General features: G+C 63.8%; 2 protein-coding genes across 14 annotated transcripts in view; both read right to left on the bottom strand.

The window, feature by feature from the left end:
• UCKL1 (uridine-cytidine kinase 1 like 1) overlaps positions 1–9,919 on the bottom strand; it is an 11,204-nt gene extending 1,285 nt beyond the window's left edge. The window contains exons 1-9 of one of the 6 annotated variants that reach the window (XM_019637215.1): positions 9,659–9,919; positions 3,972–4,162; positions 3,625–3,731; positions 3,386–3,556; positions 3,240–3,311; positions 2,554–2,743; positions 2,402–2,463; positions 1,800–1,816; positions 24–122 (exon numbers count right to left, since the gene is read on the bottom strand). In XM_019637215.1, coding sequence (XP_019492760.1) covers positions 24–122; positions 1,800–1,816; positions 2,402–2,463; positions 2,554–2,743; positions 3,240–3,311; positions 3,386–3,556; positions 3,625–3,731; positions 3,972–4,162; positions 9,659–9,771 — 1,022 coding nt within the window. In that variant the 5' untranslated portion in view covers positions 9,772–9,919. Of the gene's footprint in view, positions 1–23; positions 123–727; positions 748–1,799; positions 1,817–2,401; positions 2,464–2,553; positions 2,744–3,239; positions 3,312–3,385; positions 3,557–3,624; positions 3,732–3,971; positions 4,163–6,668; positions 7,492–9,658 lie in introns of those variants that run through there. The other 5 variants (XM_019637214.1, XM_019637216.1, XM_019637218.1 and 2 more) reach the window with 5 other exon arrangements.
• Positions 9,920–10,001: 82 nt separating this feature from the next.
• Positions 10,002–17,429, bottom strand: part of ZNF512B (zinc finger protein 512B) — an 18,109-nt gene continuing 10,681 nt past the window's right edge. For 3 of the 8 annotated variants that reach the window (XM_019637205.1, XM_019637202.1, XM_019637208.1), the window contains 13 exons: positions 17,052–17,408; positions 16,716–16,942; positions 16,539–16,610; positions 16,296–16,442; positions 16,009–16,133; positions 15,842–15,934; positions 15,541–15,639; positions 15,286–15,456; positions 14,908–15,102; positions 14,612–14,713; positions 14,243–14,305; positions 13,733–13,831; positions 10,002–13,491 (listed from right to left, as the gene is read on the bottom strand). In XM_019637205.1, coding sequence (XP_019492750.1) covers positions 13,243–13,491; positions 13,733–13,831; positions 14,243–14,305; positions 14,612–14,713; positions 14,908–15,102; positions 15,286–15,456; positions 15,541–15,639; positions 15,842–15,934; positions 16,009–16,133; positions 16,296–16,442; positions 16,539–16,610; positions 16,716–16,942; positions 17,052–17,408 — 1,999 coding nt within the window. In that variant the 3' untranslated portion in view covers positions 10,002–13,242. Of the gene's footprint in view, positions 13,492–13,732; positions 13,832–14,242; positions 14,306–14,611; positions 14,714–14,907; positions 15,103–15,285; positions 15,457–15,540; positions 15,728–15,841; positions 15,935–16,008; positions 16,134–16,278; positions 16,443–16,538; positions 16,615–16,715; positions 16,943–17,051; positions 17,409–17,429 lie in introns of those variants that run through there. The other 5 variants (XM_019637204.1, XM_019637206.1, XM_019637207.1 and 2 more) reach the window with 5 other exon arrangements.

Genomic DNA, 17,429 nt, shown 5'->3' with positions numbered 1-17,429 from the left:
CCCGCCCCGCCGAGGGCCCTCACCTGATGATGGTGTGCATGCCCCGCACCTGCGGCGTGCTCTTGAGGACACTCAGCGTCTGGGGCAGGGGGTGGCACTGGTGCGCCGAGGCCAGCGCGGCCCTGGGGACACAAACGGACTGGGGGCTTGAGAAGGGGTGTCTTCTCCCAGGACCCCATCCTCCCACTCTGCACACTGCGTGGGGGGCAGACGTGGTGGGGGCAGGGGATGTGTAGAGTGGGGGCTGCTGCCTCCCTGCGGCTGGTCTGCAGAGTCCCCATCCCCACACACACACACACACACACCCAGGGCAAGGCGAGGTTAAAGGGCATGGAAGGCAGAGCAGCTGACCATTAGGCAGAAAGCCGAGGGGCGGGGAGGGGCTGCGGCCTGGGCCTCCCCTCACAGTCCAGGTCCCCTCCTGCGTGCAGGCAGCGGGAGGGTGGGGCCTCACGCCTCCGGAGCAGTCTTACACCCAGCACACCTCTCCCTGCCGAACAGCTGAGCTCTGCGGCCAAGCCCTGACCCTTCCCCCCAGGTGATGTGCGGCCCCTTCAGGGGAGGGGCGCAAGGCTGACTCTGAGGCCCCCTGCTGCTCCACACCAGGAGGGGGAAGGGGGGCGAGCGCAGGGCAGGGCGGGCATGCTGCCCAGGCGAGGCGAGGGCAGGGCGGGTGGCGAGCAGCCCCAGCCAGCGCACAGCGGGCACCACAGAGCACTCTCCTCACAGATCCCAGCGCAGCTTCCTCTGCTCGCCAGGTGAAGAGTGTGTTCGGGGAGGGAACAGGGCAGGAAACCCAAGGATTTACAGAAAAGGAAAAGAACAGAGAAAAGACCCCTTAGAGGGGAGCACGGGCAGTCCCTGCAGCCACCAGCTGGCCTGAGGAAGAGACGAGGCCGGAAGAGCCCGGAGCCTTTGCAGCTGTGTGCCCGGAGGCGCGGCCCCCCCCCCCCACTTCCTGGGCGGGAGGTGAGCTTGCCGGCCACCACTTCCTTCGCTGACCAGAGAAGGGGAAATGTAGGTATTTGCGTTTAGGTGTTTTCTCCAGTTTGAAACCCTGGAAACTTTTTTTTCTCAGAACAAAGGCTTCCACAGGACCTGACATGACAAGCCCCACAGGTGCCGGGCCTGGGCGAGAGACAAGCCGACTCATGCAATGGCAGGAAGCTGGAGGCCACGGCCCACAGGCGTTTCCAGCACAGCAGCATCGCTTAGGGGCTCTCCTGATTGGTGGCCCCCACTGAGGGCAGGTCAGGGCAGGTCCCTGATGCTGACCACTGTGTGGGGGCAGGTGCTCCGTCCACCCCCATGGTCAGCTCCGAGGCCACCCTGGCCCATCCAGACCTCCTTCTGGTGGTCTCCGCACACTGGCTGCAGTGGCCAGTAGTCTGGGGCCTCACGCCACCTGGGTCGGACAGAGGACATGCAGCCCCAGGTCCTCTGGCCACTGAGGGACGTACCTGTGGCTACCACCCTGGGGGTCCAGCAGTGCTGGCTAGGACTGCTGTGCCCCATTGGGAAGGAACCTCCAGAGAGGTCTGGCCAGCCTAGCGTCAGGGTTGCGACCTTAGGCAAGTTCCTTAATCTCTGTGTGCCTTAGTGTCCTCATCTGCCTGCCAGGGGAGGCAGAAGCAGTGTGGGGCCACCACACCACCCTTTTGTGCCTGAAGCAGGGCTGCCACAGCGGGTGGGCACGGAGGGAGAGGACCCTCTGCCTGCCTGGTGACAACCCAGACTCCTAGCCCCCTGTGGATGCTGGAAATGCCTCCGTCTGTGCAGACAGGTGTGGGAAGTCTTACCTGACACTCAGCTCACGCTGCGGCAGCCACAGGGAGACAAGGGAACGGGCAGTGCGTTAGTGATGGCCGCACAGCTCACCTCGCAGTCACCACACAGCACAGCCCACAGCTGCCGTGTCCCGGCTAGCCAGGCCACCCCCACCCAGGAATGGACATGCCAGTCCCACGGAAGGACGGCCCCAGGTGACTGCCAGTCACGGGAAGGGGCCAGCTCCCTAAGGCCTCTGACCTGGGCACCTTCTGGGCTAGGTATAGGCAGAGGTAGGACCTGGGGCTCCACTCCACAGGCCTCCGGCCTCCATTATAAAGCCAGCCCAGGACATGTGACCTCAGGTCAGGGTCCCACTAGGGTGCTTGGGACGTGAGACTCAGCACCAAAACCCAACGGTCCTCCCAAAGGGTTGGGAGGGACAGGAATTCCCCCTTCTGTGCAAGGCCCAGCTCAGGCAGGGAGCCCCTTTCTCAGGGAATCGGCTGCCTCCGTGCAGTATGAAGGGCCAACCGAGCAGGCCGGACACGGACAGCAGGCAGGACACAGGAAACACGTGGGGGCTGCGTGAGCAGGTGGCTGTGGGTGCTGGCAGCAGGGGTGCGGGGCTCACCTCCTCCAGCTGGCTGTGCACGTGCTGCACGATCAGGTCGATGGCCACTGCATTCCCGCTCCCTGGGCGGGGGAAGGGCGGGAGGGTAACGCAGGTGGGAGGGTGGGCGGGGCAGAGGCAGTGCCCGGTCCTCATCCCCTGGGCAGGCTCACCTCGTGGCACCACAATGTCGGCCAGGCGCATGGTGGGCTGGATGTACTGGTCGAAGGCCGGCTTGACAAACTTGTTGTACTGCTTGATGACACCTGTGATGTCACGGCCACGTTCGCCGATGTCCCGACGCAGCCGCCGCACAAGGCGGATGTCAGAGTCCGTGTCCACAAAGATCTTCATGTCCAGGAGCTGTGGCATCACAGGGCGGGACCGTCACCAGACTGCGAGCAAGCAGGCCCACACAGCACGCTGACAGTCTATGGGGGTCTGGCCGGCAGTGTGCGGGGTCTGGCCCGGGTCTGGCTGGTGGCGTGTGTGCTGTCAGCCAGGGCTTCAGACGGAGCACAGGCTGGACACCCCCCTGGGCAGCCTGCTTTCCACACAGCCTCACTCGCTGACGTTCTCACACACCGGGTCTGGCCCCATACTTGGCACACAGCAGATAACCCCTGGAGGGGTGCTGGGGGGCGTGGGGTTCCCTGGGCTTCAGCCCAAACTCACTGGCCTCAGACCTACTACAAGGAACAAGAAACACACAGTGGCTGCGAACACAGGCCTTTCACACGTGCCTCACCATGGCGGGAGAGGGGCCAGTCCCCACGCCCAGTGACTGCACCCTGGGGATGCCTGGAGGAGGCAAACTGGAGGTGTTCAGAAAGACAGCGCAGCCGAGTCCCGCCCTCACCTCCAGCAGTGTCTTGTCAGCAAAGGCCATGATGCCCTCAAAGATGATGACGTTGGCGCCGTAGAGCGTCTTCTGCAAAGGGAAGGCGCCGTGCTCGTGCCCGCCCGCGTCCAGGCGGCCCCGCAGCCCCAGCCCCGTGGGCCTACCCAGTCCTTCTTGCGGCTGTGCGTGGTGAAGTCGTACACGGGCACCTTGACGCTCTTGCCCTGCTTCAGCTTCTGCAGGGTGGACACGATGAGGTCGAAGTCGAAGGCGTCCGGGTGATCGAAGTTGTAGTTGTTGAGGGCGGCCTGCTCTTGCTGCTGCCGGGTGAGCACCTGCGGGGAGCGGCTGGGTGGGTGGGTGCCCTGGGGATGGCTGCTGCACGCCCAGGGGCGCCCCTCACCTTGTAGAAGGAGTCCATGGACAGCAGGACCACCCAGGGCACGTCCAGGGCCTCGATGATCATCCGGGCCACGGTGGTCTTCCCAGAGGCACTGCCGCCTCCCAGGCCTGCGGGGGCAGTGGAACCATGTGAGCCGGCCTCATAGGTGAGTCCCACAGTGGGCAAGGGCAGGACAGCCCTTTCCCACCAAGTCGCCAACTCCCCCCCAGGCCCGACATGTGACCGAGGGCCCCGAGGCAACCTAGGTCAGCGGAAACACCAGCCCTGGCATCTGATGGTGGGCAGGTCCTGCCTAACCCACCCGACTGGGGGTGACGGGCAGATGGTGGCCTTGGCCGCCGACTCACCAATGGCGAAGGCCTCCTTGGACTGCGTGCCGTGTTCATTGTACCAGGGCGGCCGCCCGGCCGTGTAAATGGTGCGTTTGCTGGTGCGCAGCAGGGGCGGCTCAGACTTGCACTGGCTGGTGGTGCGCTTCCGGGGCGAGCGTCCAGCACCCACGGGTGGGAGGAGCCTGTCCAAGGCTTCCACGTTGCTGCTGGGGGAAGACAGGCTTGCCTGGGCCCAGGGCCAGCAGCCTCCTGCACCCGTGTCAGGCCCAGTATGTGGCACACTGCCCACGCAGCACACGGGCACCGCCTGCCACCCGTCCACAGGGCCTGTGTGGCCTCAGTCACACCGTTCACACAGGTTTAGAGGGACAGTAAACAATGACAGGAACAAGCAAGGGGAGCGCCATCCAACGCCAAGGACAGAAGACCCCATCAAGGGCTGCGTCCCCTCCCAGGACCCTCTGGGCAGCCCCCTCGTTTTGTAAGATCCAATCCCTGTCATGCTGCAAGGCACACAGGGAGACTCCCCCCGAGAGGCCATTGGCAGGAGGGCTGAGCAGGGTGGTGATGCGGACGGACGCAGGAGGGGGACCCTGGGCTGGGACACTCACGGGGAAGCCACTGCTTCTTGCCCTCCAGCACGCTGCAAGGTGGAGAGCTCAATGTAGGAAAGGCACAGACACCCACGATGCGTCACCCGTGTGAGTGGACATGCTGACCTCTGTCGGTTTACACCCTAAAGGGGCACCAGTGTGAATGGCCTAAGGCCTCAAACCCTGACAGGGACAGCTTCTGGGAGGCTCAGGGGGCGGAGCGGCCTGCTTGGGAAACACCTACGAAGGACAGACACGCAGGTGTCCTGGAAGCGTGAGGAGGTGAGAGAGCCAACTCTAAGCCGGGATCCATTTATGTAAAACCAGCCAACGCCAGGTGCGTGCCCCTCAGGTACGTGCCATGAGGGCGCGAGTGCACAGAACAAGCTAGAAGCAGACGTGCCAGGGTCGCCCTGGGTGCCGAGATTCGGAACGGGCTCTGCCACGCTTGAAGGTTTTGTAAGCACAGGCCCCTGTTATCCAAAACCAGGCCAAGCCCTGGTCTGTCTCTGAAGCTTGCAGCCCTGTCACCACGACAACCCGCGGTGCCAGAGCATAGGTGTTGACAACCCAGCCGTAGGCAAAGGCCCAGCCAGGGCAGCACCAGCTTGCCCAGGGCCATGACAAGCACCTTTCTGCCTCTGGGCTGGCCTGAGCGTCTCCAGCTTAAAAACGCTGTTCTCGGAAGCCCACTATGCCCAGGGCCGGGGGGACGTTGTCTGTGCGCCTGTGGGGGGTGGGGGCGGTGGAAGGAGTTAGCTGAAACCTAGCATGTGACAAGTCACGGCAGCAGCTCTTGAGGGCACAGAGGACGACGTCGGCACAAATCTAAGCAGCAAGAAAGCCACTCATCACACTTGACAGGAGACATGCAGCACCTCCTGGGGGACAGAGGGCACCGGCCGAGCTGCTGCTACCCCTCCATGGCCAGGAGCGTGCCGTCAGGAGCGAGCCCCAGGAGTCACTGGCCTGTGTGCTCTGCCACCCTGGAGGGACCAGGGCCCTCGTGTGTCCATGGCGGGGCTGAGTGCTAACAACATAGTGGGTGCAAAGGTGACCAGGCAGTGAGGTGGGCCTGGGGCAGCCCGCAGCACGGCCACCTGACAGCGAGTGTGTGGGGGACTCAGCCTGACGCGCACAAGCCGTCCAAGGGGTGCCGCCCACACTCCCCCTCAGCCAAGCAGGAGACACACAGACACCAGCAGTCCGTCAGGGCCGGTGCCGGCTGGTCTCCTGGATACACTTGTCCAGCAACAGTGAGCATGGGCCGTGGGGCCCACCGACCTGCCCTCCCAGCAGGTGACCGCACACTGGGAAGTGGCAGGTGGAGGATCCCACAGCAGAGGGCAGGGAGCTCCAAGTGGCCCTGGAGGCGTGGTGGCAGAGAACAAAGTCCAGACCAGCCCCTCCCCTCTATGCCTCCCCTCAGGGAGGAACCCAACAGGCAACGCTGGGTTGCAGGGGGCTGTGCGGACCGCTGCACAGGGGAGACGCGGGACAGCGGAGGCCTGGGGCTAGCATGGCCCCTGTCTGGTGGCCTCTCCATCAGGAGCCTTCGGGCCCATACTTGTGGCTGCTCCGTGTCCTACTGAGGTGACTACCACCGAGGACGACTCTGGCTTGCGGTGCTGATGACCCGGGATGGACACCTTCCTGGGAGGAGGAGTCGCTGGGGACCACTGTGCCAGAAATCCGCCCCTCCTCTGGCTCACGAGGGACCCGGGCAGCGTCAGGCTGGGTCTGCGGCCAAGCCCAGCCCACTGCCTTCTCCAAAGCCCGTCCCACCATCAGGGACAGAGCCTCCCTGTGCCCTCAGAGCAAGCCTCACTCCATTTTCACGACGGGACCAACTTCAAGATGCGAAAGTGTCATGGAGACCCCAGTCCCCATTCACAGGTAGACAACAGGCAATTGCAACCAACGGACTGGGAGCCACACCGACAGCCCCACCCGTAACCAGCAGCCCCAAGCAAGACCAGTGCACCCCCAGCACCTGCCTGGCTATCTGCTCCCTGGCGCCCGTCACCCAGACATGCACCGACTGAGCCAGAGAGACAGCCGACACGCAGGGGACACGGTCTCCTTACCACAGCTGTGGGATAACAGGCCTGCCACTCACCTGCTGTCTGCTCCAAGGGCCCAGCACCCCGAGATCCTGATGCCAGGGTAAGCAGGGGGGCTGCTCATGGCTGGGACGTGCGGACCCGAGCTGTGAGCAGGGCCACTAGTGTGCTGCCTCAGACCCACAGCAGTCCCGGACAGCCCAGGAGCCACCTGAATCGCTCCTCCACAGCGGGTGGCACAGAGCTTAGGAACCTGGTGGGATCCGGCGCCTGGCTGGCAAAGGCTGCGTGCTGGGAGGCAGGGAGTCCCTGTGCCGAAGGAACAGCACTCACCCTGGCCCCAGGGACCGAGGTCATAGGCATAAGAGGATCACTGGCTGGGGGCTGTGCACCCGCCTGGTATTAATAGCACTGACCCTGCTGAAGAGAACAGGCTGGCATGGCCCAGGCAGAGCGCAGGCCAGCCTCAGGAGAAAGGGCCCCTCTGGTGCGTGGGCTGGCTGAGGGCCACTGTGCACCCCTCCCCAGCACCCTGGAAAATGCTCCAGACCCCTGGCCTGCCTGGGCCTGCAGAGCCAACAGCCCCCAGTGGAAAAGTGAAATCTGAGGTGTCTCTTGGCCACGCTGAGCTGAATGGCAATGCTGAGCTGGGCGTCCCAACCCTGTCCCCAAGGTGCCTCTTAGAGGCATAAACAAATCTGAAACCCTACCCTCCTGCGCATGAGAATAACTGCCTGCCCCGCCCCCTCCAAGGCTGGAGTATCCCCCAAGGCCACGCAGGGCTCAGCGCTGGGGGGGTCCCAGCCACTCCCCAGCCCAGCAGCAGGAGGCAGAGCAGGTTCAGCAAGGGTGGGTCAGCTCAAGTCTCTCTCCTCAAGCCTATAAAGGGGTTTGCGTCCACAGGTCCCCGCTTCCTCCCATGCATGTCAGCTTTCCTCCTGACTCAGCTTCCAACGCTGCTCTGGGGCTGGCATAGGCTCCGGGGAGAGGCAATTCCACGTGGGATTCACACACCTGAGAAGGGCCTCTCCTGGCTGCCCAGGTAAATGGGTGTGTGTCTGCGCCCCCCGCCAGAGGCGCCCGTCTGTTCACTGCCCACTGCCCACAGGAACTTCTCCCACCTGACCCCACCGCCTGGGCTGACGGGCAGGGGCTGGCCCACACTCAGAGGGGCTAGTGCTGTCCTGGGCAGAAATGCAGAGTTGGGGCAGGCAGTGCCAGGGTCTCCTCTGAAGTAGGGAATTTTGCCGGGTGAGTCAAGTGAGGCCAGAGGAAGGAGTTGGTCCACTAGGGCCTGGCCCCAGGGGGCCCAGACAGGCTCAATGAGAGGTATCAGGGCAGGTGGAGGACTGGGGGGCTGGGAGGCTGCAGCCCCAAAAGCACTGAGATAGGCTCTAGGGACCAGCACTGCCCCCACCTCCCCACCCTGGAAAATCCCCTGCAGGACCCCGCCTCCCCGTTGCTCTGGGCCTCATCCCTGCACCAACAGCTGCAGCCTCATCTCCATCTGACTGCACCAGGAGACGGCCTGAGAAGTGCAGGTACTGCCACAGGTGCCTATTCGTGCACCAGCACGTCCAGTGCTCAGGGAGTCCCAGGCTCATCCTCATGGGGCTGACCCCTCTAGAGGGCACAAGAAGCAATGCCAAGGTAAACGGACCCCATCCACGTGGCTGCAGTGATGTGGAAGAAACTCAACAGTGGTCAGGGGCTCCGACGGGAGCCGGCTCTCGGGCCCTTGGGGGCAAGCACGTGAGGAACAGGGCAGAGGAGGCCTGCAGGGCGCCAGCACCAGGGGACGGTGTGAGCAGAGGCAGTTCGAGGACAGACCCCGCAGCCTTGGGAAGTCCACACTTACTGACCTCAGGTCCTGGCTCCCTCTTCTGTCCACTGGGGACCATGACCCGAGATGACCTCTGTCTCCCCAGGCACCATGAGGGGTCCAGACAGTAGCTGCCACCAACCCATGTCTTCAGACAATGCTTTTCTCAACAACTTAACTGGCCTTGCCCTCACTGATCTTGGACTAAATCAAAGATTCTTTGGAACCAGCAGGTGTCACAGACTCAGGTCTTATTAGACCCTGACACCCTGTGCCAGGCCCCTAGTCCCTGCTCACTGGGAGGGTGTGAGCCCAGGACACAGATGCTTCTGGAGATGAGCGGCCACTGCAGAGCACCCCTTGCCCGGCTTCCTCTCCCTGCCCATGAAGGGGCTCCACTGGCAGCACACAGACCCTCCAGGGCTGCAGCGTTTCTGCTTCCGAGTGCCCACCCGATCCCGGGGACTAGGGGTCCAGGCTGGAACAACCCTTTCCTCTGGCGCCCCATGGGAACAGTTCAGACCCAGAAGTGAGGAGCCAGTCTTCAAGCGCAGGGGGCAGGCCCCAGCACTGCTCTGCCACCGCCCCCTGGTGGCGCTGGCCCCGAGGCAGCTAGCCTCTTTCCTCTTGGCCACTGCCCTCCCCAGCCCGGGTGGGAAAACGGCTACCCCCACCCCTCACAACTTTCCCTCTTGCAAAGTCCCCACAGAAGCCTAGAACGCCCCCCGGAGCGCACCCCCCCCCCGCCCCCGTATCAGGCGAGACAGTCAGAGAGCACCATGATCACAGCCCCTGGCCTCTTAGTGGGGTGGGGCCGATCCTGAGTACGTGCGAATCCCAGAGCTGACCACGTCGGAGCGTAAGGCGGGCACACACTGCAGCCCGGATGCCAACGGGCCCCGTCCCCTCGGGACAGAAACCAAAGTCAACCTCTGGGTGCAGCACGCGCTCCCTGCAATGAGCCCCACGCAGGCCTTACCCACGAGCCCCTTCCCGCTGGCCGTCCAGGAAAAGCGGTGCAGACGCGCAAGCTCGCTCCCGCAAGGCCCCAGGGACCCTCCCACCGCATCCGGGGGCACCAGCTGGCCAGACCCAGCTCGTTGGGGTCGCCTCTGAAAAACGGCCTGGGGCTGGGGCTCCGGCTCACGTGGGCCGCCCCTTCCCACAGTGGGCTCGAGGGGCGTGCGTGACGCCACCAAGCCCGCGCTCGGCCGCCGCGCCTACCGGTCTTCGCACGCGGCTTCGCTCTTCGCCACCGGCCGGTCGGGCCCGTCTCCAGCCGCTGGGGACGGCGGGGGCGAACAAGGGGTGTCAGCGGAGGCTGGGGGCGCCGCCATGGAGCTCAGAGGCCTCCGCGCGGGGCGAACAGGCGGGGCCGGCCGCACAGGCCGCCGGGAGCTGTGGTTCGGAGCCCCGCGCCGCTCCCCGCTGGCGCGCCGCGCGGACTACAAGTCCCACGAGGCCTTGAGGCCTGGGGACTCGGCTGCACGGCCATGTGCGGACTTCGTCCGTCCGGGGAAGGACCCCCACCCAGGGCGTTACCACAAACTCAGCCGCATTCAACCCCTGGAAAAAAATCAATAAACATTTATTTGATACAGTCATTTTTAATACATACAGTTGATGGCCCGCCCCCGCGCCACTCGGGGCCTGGAGGCAGGTACGAGGACCGGGGACAGATGGTCACAAGGCGGGCAGGGCCCGAGCTCACCGTCAAAACATCTTGCAAATAAACACTTTGTAGATAGAATATATATGTATATATATGGTTACAAGTGATAGCTGGAACCTCTCTTTCAAAATGCACTTATGTACGGAAAACTGGCATTAAAATAACGAAACCAAGAAACCCAAAGCACAGGACGTGTGGCTACCAGGCCCGAGGTGCTGGCCGAACCCCTTGAACCCCAGGGCTCCAGGGCAAGCCACCTGGGGCCTGCATAGTGGGGACAGCCCTGCCCTCCTTGAGTCAGGGCGCACCCGTTGTTTCCCTTCTGAACCACAGGTACAGGAGGGGCTACGGCTTGGAGGGCCACTGGTCACACCAGGAGGCACCCTCATCTGCCTTTGCACAAGCAAATAAAGTGCAATCCTATTTTTGTGTGAAGTGACAGCCCCCTGAGTGGGCCCTTTCCTGTCCTCAGGGCAGGGGGGATGGGCTGGACCAGAGGTAGATCTTCAGGATGGGACCAGCACTGTGCCCGAGGCTTAGGTGTAGGGCAGAGTCCATGCCCACCACACCCTGGGAGTCTGCCACTCTGGTCCCTCTCACTGAAGGTGTCAGTCAAGGCCAGGCGGTTACCTGGCTGTGTTCACACTGGAGTGGGAGGTGGGCAGACCCTGCTGAGCCACCCAGGGCTCTGCCCACTTCAGAGGGCTCTGCAAAACAGTTTGCCACCGCCACTCACCAACCACAGCACAGGAAGCAGGGAGGGAAGAATGGGGCGGGGGGGGGGGGGGGGGGGTAGAGAGAAGGGTCCGACCCAATAGCCACTTTTGGCAGCAGCCCCCACGCCCACTTTAAAGACAAAGAAGGGGGTTAAAGTGCTAAACATCAAGTTATCCAGGACCCCACCTCTCCCCACACACCTAGGTGGGGTTCCCACACCAGGGACCATCTGTGGACTTTGGGAGGTGACCTGGAAACTCACCCCCCAGCAAAAACCAGCCCCCACTCCCCAAGGGCCAAGTACCTGAGAGGCTGGGGCGGGCAGCTGTCCCCCAGCAGAGGTGTTATGGTCCAACCTCCTCCAGCCATTGGTGACAAGGACAGAGAAAGTGTACCTGGGGCTCCTGTCAGTGCCTGTCCCCACCTCCCCTCGTCAGGCTGCCCCTGCAGTGGCTGCCTGGCCCATCTCCACCAGCTGTACACCATAGTGACACCCAGAGCACAGGAAAGAAAGCCCTCCTGCCCCAAAGCTCTGCCTGTGCCACCTCGCCTTGACCTTTGACACTGGATCACACCCATGTGCCCATACCTCCCCCATGATCAGATCAAGGTATGTGTGAGTGGAGAGGAGGCCCCATCGCCATTCTCCTTCCCTAGCACATCAGGACAGGTCTGCCCAGGGTCAGAGCCTTCTGGCCAAAGGAAGAAGCAGGACACAGGCAGAGCTACGCCCTGGCCCCAAAGCTCCAGGGACCTGTCGCCCTCCTGCAGGGCCAGGAGAGCTGAGCCCAGCTTGGAGCCCCTCCTCTCCAGGGGCTGGATGAGGACGGCAGCTTGGGGGGCAGCAGGGTGCCCAGTCAGCATTGCCTCCCTGAGCAGGAGAGGGACCCCAGGGACCAGGCCATCCACCATCGGCACCAGGAAACCCTTAGCACCAAAATGTCAGATTGTTGTAAGTTTTTTTGTATAAAAAACAGAATAAAAAAAAGGTTGTTACTTGTCACAGCAACAAGACTGGCATTCACTACACACCCAGGAGACACACGCACACGGGCAAATATCAAAATTCACATCATCCAGGATCGGCAAGGCCGAGCCCTCAGCCCACCCCCACCCCCCAGTGGAAAACAGCCTCCATCCAAACCCAGCAGCTCTGCGGGACCTCCTCCTCCTGCACAGTGTGAAGGCAGGGCCCAGGGAGGAGGCCACTCCCTCCAGGTGCCCTGGACTCCGCCCGACCCCCCGCCCAACCTGCAGATCTAGCCGTCCACAGGGCCCCAAAGGGAGCCAAGGCAGAGCCCAGCGTTCCCATCGAACCACTGTGACCTTGACCAAGGCCCTCCCTGGCCTTCAGCTCTCGTATCAAAAGACCACACAGCCAGAAAGGAAGAGACAGTGAAAAAGTGAGCAGGGGGCGCCCATGGGAGCTTAGCCACAGGCCAACCCAGGACAGCAGACACAAGGCTGCTGCCTGCAGTGGTCACTCAGAGCCGGGCCCAGCTCTGTGCCTCACATGCCAGTGGGGCCCAGGTCGACCCTAGAGCCCAGACTGCCCATCCCTAACCCGTCAGGTTGACCCGACCCAGGCCAGTGATGTCGGCAGAACATGTGCCACTTGACCCCCCCCCCCAGGGCTGGCAGCTGTTCCCATGAGCCTGGAACCCCTATTCCTGCAGCCCTGCAAGTGGGAGAAGCAGAGCCCCTCTCTCACCCCAAGCAGGGAGCCCAACGGGATGGTGGAGAGCCCCCGTCAGCAGGGCCGCCTCCCCCCACCATGGACACAGGCCGGGGGCAGGGGCCCAAGCACAGCAGGGGTCGCACAGGTGGGGGTGCTGGAGAGGTAGAGAGCAGAAGCAGGAAAACCAGAGGCAGGGAGATGGGGGAGGACTGTCAGGTCAGCACGGCAGAGGTCAGACTCAGGGTCTGTCCTGGGAGGTAGCTGGGGGTGCTGGGGTTCCAGTGTTGGGTAGAGAGGCGAGACTGCTCAGGGACCCTCATCAGCGCAGAACCAGGGACCCCCGAGCCTTGGGCCCGAGGAAGCAGACGAGGCACGCAGCTTGCATGATGAGGGCCAAAAGACCCCCGGCCGCTCTGCACCGCCCCGTGGCACCGAGGCCCAGGCGCAGACGCCTCCTGCCGTCCAGGACCAGACTCTGCCAGGTCCACGGATGTCCCTCTAGGCTATTGCACTTCTGTTGCTGCCACTGGCCCTCCCCAGAGAGCCCCAGCCCAGGCATGCCCTGCAGCAGCCTGCACAAGAGAAGGGCCACCTTCAGAGAGGGGAGAGACGAATAGGCAGGGGTGGGGGGTGGAGAACTGGAGGGCAGGACTCCTGGAGCTAGCTACCCACACTCTGGACAGAGGCGGACCTGGTGGCCAGCGTGGGGACTGGGCCCCACCCACCTGCCAGCCACCATGCTCACTTCTCGGGCACCTTGCCGGCTCCCACCTTCCGGCCAGCAGAGCCCCGGGCCCCCTTGTCTCTGCCTCCTGAGGGCCAATCGTCCTGGCAGGGGGGCATCTTGGGGGCAGGCTCCTCGGGGGGCCGCTCCTTGGGCTTGCGGCCTCGCTTCTTCCCACCTGCCAGCCTCTTCTCCTCCTTCTTGGGTGCCAATGAGTCCTGGGTCCTGTGTTTGGGAGGCGGGTCTGCTGAAGTACGGAACCAGTTCTGGGGAGAGAAAAGCAGCGACGGAGAACCTAGGGCAGGCGCGCCACTGAGCCAACGTGGCTGGTAGCAGAGGACCCACCCGAAGAGGGACACCCAAGCTTCTCGGCTCTCCCAGAGAAGCCGGGAGCCACTCTAAAAAGAAACTGCCGGATTGTCAATGCTGGCCACTCCGCCGTGGCCTGATCCCTCATGGGCGACCACCCCGCCTGGAACCCTCAGCGCCCCGCCCCGCCCCGCCCACCTCTGCGTGGGCCTTGAGGATGTGGTACTTGACGCCGCTCTCAGAGCTAAACTCCTTTGCACACAGCAGGCAGCAGTACTTCCCCACCAGATGGTCCCCCTGCAAGACACAAGCTCTCAGCCCCCAGATGTGGGACCCCTGCCCAACCCTGTGGGGACCAGAAGCATCCAGCTCCAGCCAGGACCCCCACCTGTGCCGTGACAAAGTAAGGCAGCCACAGCTTACCTGGATGGGTGCCCAATGGGAGGACTTCAGGGACCCATGAGGGTGGGAAGAGGCTGGCACCCAGGGGAAGGTCGCAGCCCTTTGCAGAGGGCCCTCACCCCAGGGTCAGGTCAGCATGTCCACTTGTACCCACACAGATGAGCCTCCATGGGCAGGACAACTTAAGACTGACCAATTTGTGGCTAGGGCTGGGTGATGGCAAAGTGTGCTGGGCTGGGTTGGCATGGCTATCGGGCACAGGGGTAGGGTCTCATGCCCAATGTGTGGGGGTCCCTGGGGACTGACCTTGCTGCAGCTGGCAAGATGGGCTTTGAGGCCGGACACACTGGAGTAGATTGCTTCGCAGCACTGGAGGCAGGAGACAGTCATGGGGGAGGACCTCCAGCAGTGCCCCCACACAACGATGTAACCCTTGGCCCAGACTGGGGACTCTGGGAAGTGGGAAGGCCTGACCCCAGTCACCTTGGGGTGTGGCAGACTGGGCCTCTGGGGCTGAGGTTGAGGCCTTTCTGCCAACAGGGTTCTGTCTGAGGACCCTGCAGGGGCCCAGGGGTCAGAGGTAGGTTGGCACTTGGAAGGCTCCCACGCAGGACCACACCGGGGCTCTCTCTCCTGAAGTCCTAGTGCCCCCACACCCACCCCGCCCCAGCTCACGTCATTGGGGCAGTTGACGTGGCCTCTCTCCTTGACTTCGTTCTTCCATGCCTCCAGCAGCTGGGGGTTGAGTGTGGGGAGGCCTGGCCGAGTGTAGTTGAGCTGTAAAAACAGGCAGGCACCAGGGTGGGTCCGGGCCGCTGGGCCAGAGCTGAGCCTGGACACCACCAGCTGCTCCAAGGAGACCCTCGACTGTGCCTCCCCACAGAGAGAAGTGAACCTGGGGAGGTCAGCAGGTGGCCCAGGTCACAGGGGCCCCATGCTGAGGTCCATCCTGCTGAGACTGGGTGGCTCACCCGTGCGGTCTCGGGCACCAGGTCATCCTTCATCTGCCGCTTGGTCCAGTCTCGGGCCAGTTCATCCTCCGCAATCTCCTGCAGGTGGAACACAGCCACCTGGGCTGAGGTACGGCGGACACGGCCGCTGGGGGTCCGCTCCACACCCAGCAGGTCCTCAGCTTCGGCAGGCTTATCCTCAGGTTCCTCGGGGGGCTGCAGGGTGAAGAGGTCTGGGTAAGCGGCAGGAGCCACATGCGAGTGAGCATGTAGGGGACACGAGAAGCGGGGTGCCCGGGCTCACCCCCCACGCATGTGGCCCATGGTGGGAGGGGGCGCACACACAGCGCACATGGACACCGTGCTTGGTGCCTGAGGAGAGCAGGCCCAGTCACTCACCGGGGCCGTGTGCTCCGAGCGCACATGGTAGTCGTGGCCGGCCTTAGAGCGGTAAGTCTTGCCGCAGTGGACGCAGGGGAAGGAGGGACTGTCCACCTCACAGGGCGGCCTCCCGCAGCGTCGCCGGTGGTACTGGTAACCCATGAGGCTGGAGAAGGCAGCCCCACAGCCCTGGGGGTCAGGGGCTGGTAAGTGGCCAGCAGTGGCTGTGCCGGGCCACCCCCCAGGTGCCCCACACCTGTGCTGCCCACTGACCTCCTGGGGACAGCGCAGCCTCCCCATCTGCTTGAGCACCTTGCGCAGCCTCTCCCGCTCCTCCTGCTCGCTGCCCTCGGAGGCCCCGGAGGCACAGGGCTGGGGGCAGGCCCAGCCTCAGTGCCCCCGCTGCCACAGGGCCCCTGCCCCTGCCCGCGTCCACGGTCAGGCCTGGGGCCACTAGGCTCTGCCACAGTGCGGTGTGAAAGGTCAGTGGTTGAGGCTGGGCAGGTGGGGTGGGGTGGCGTGGAGTGGGCGGTCAGGGATCAGGGCTGGGCGGCAGCTGGGCCCAGTGTCATACCTTGGCGCTGTGCTCAGCCATGGTGTGGTAGTTGAGGCCGGCCTTGGACTTGAACTGCTTCCGGCAGTGCTGGCACTTGAGCGCATCCTGCAGCTGCAGACGTGGCCCTGCCCATGAGAAGCTGGCCCTGGGCACCGCCCCTCCTGGCTCTCTCGGGGCAGCCTTACCTTCTGGCAAACTTCCATATGCTTCTTGAGCCCCACGAGGGTCTTTCGGGTGACAACACTGCAGGTGGGGCAGACAGCCTGGCCCCGTTCATGGATGGCCCGCTGCCACTGCTCCTCAGGACCACCTGTGGGGCAGGGCCGGGGTCTCAGGGGCTGGCGGGGGCTCCCAGACGCCCTGGATGCCAAGTGCAGGACCCAGGGTCCACGCCCAGCCCCCCATCCGTGTGCTACAGAACATGCCCCACAGTCGAGACCTGGCCCGGGCCCTACCACACAGCAGCCCCCACCTGGGGCCGGGTGGGCCACAGGGGCCGGCACCTCCTTGCTGATGGTGCTGGTGGGGGCCTGCACCTTCTTCCGGACGTCCTCAGGGCTCGGGCCCTCCTGCTTCTTGGTGCGGTAGCCGCGGGATTTGTCTTCAGCCTTGGCCAGGCCTGTGTGCACACGTGGGGAGGTGCAGGTGTGGGCCTAGGGCACAAGCACCCTGCACCAGCCCAGCCCCAGAGGTGCCCGGACGGCTGGGGCCTAACCTTTGAGTCCGAAGGTTCCTGAGATGGATGGCTGCTCCCCCGTAAACTTCTTGGGTGTTTTCTGTTTCCTTCCTGACTCGGGGGAGAGAAAACGGGGACCGAGATTCTGGTCAAATAACCATCGGGAGGCCGGCCGCTGCCCCCACCCTGGCCGTCTGCCCCCCGCTCTCGTCTTACTGTGCTTTGTGCGCTCCGCTCCCTCCTCAGGTGGGGACACAGGGCCTGTGGCCCTCAGTGCCTCCTTGCCCCCCAAAGATCTGTTGCCCAGGGAAAGGGTGCCACTGCTGGAGTCTGTGCTCAGCTGGAAGGCCGAGCTCTGGCCCGTGGTGGACGGCCCATACTCCCCGTTCTCTGGCCTCGCCTGCTTGGGTGGGATGGGGCAGGTGTCCAGGCCGTCCGCAGCCCTGCCAGGGAGCAGGGAGGTGAGGCACAGGAAGGCGCACTCTGGGCCCCATTACCCCAGGCTACGGCTGGGGAGTACCCCAACCCCCAACCTGGAAGGAGCCCCCGTACCTTTTCTTACCACTGCCCCTCCCCGTGGCTCGAGGAGTTTTGTTCTCAGACTTGGTGAGCAGCACCATTTTGCAGGACGGTGTGTGTCTGTTGATGGCTATGGGCCTGCCAACCGTCACCAGCTTACTGACCACAATGGGCCTGCTGACCGTCACCGGCTTTGTGACTGGCATGGATTTTGTAACTGTCACAAGTTTTGTCATCGGCACCGGTTTGTTTGCAGTCACCGGTTTGGTGACTGGCACAGATTTGGTGACCGGCACAGACTTGGTGACTGGCACAGACTTGGTGACCGATATGGGCTTTGTGACCGGCACAGGCCTGCTGACCGTCACTGGCTTGGTGACCGGCACGGGCCTGCTGACCGTCACTGGCTTG

This window comes from Hipposideros armiger, unplaced genomic scaffold, assembly GCF_001890085.2.
Source record: "Hipposideros armiger isolate ML-2016 unplaced genomic scaffold, ASM189008v1 scaffold_32, whole genome shotgun sequence".
NCBI lineage: Eukaryota > Metazoa > Chordata > Mammalia > Chiroptera > Hipposideridae > Hipposideros > Hipposideros armiger.
This window is presented reverse-complemented; position numbering and strand designations above follow the sequence as displayed.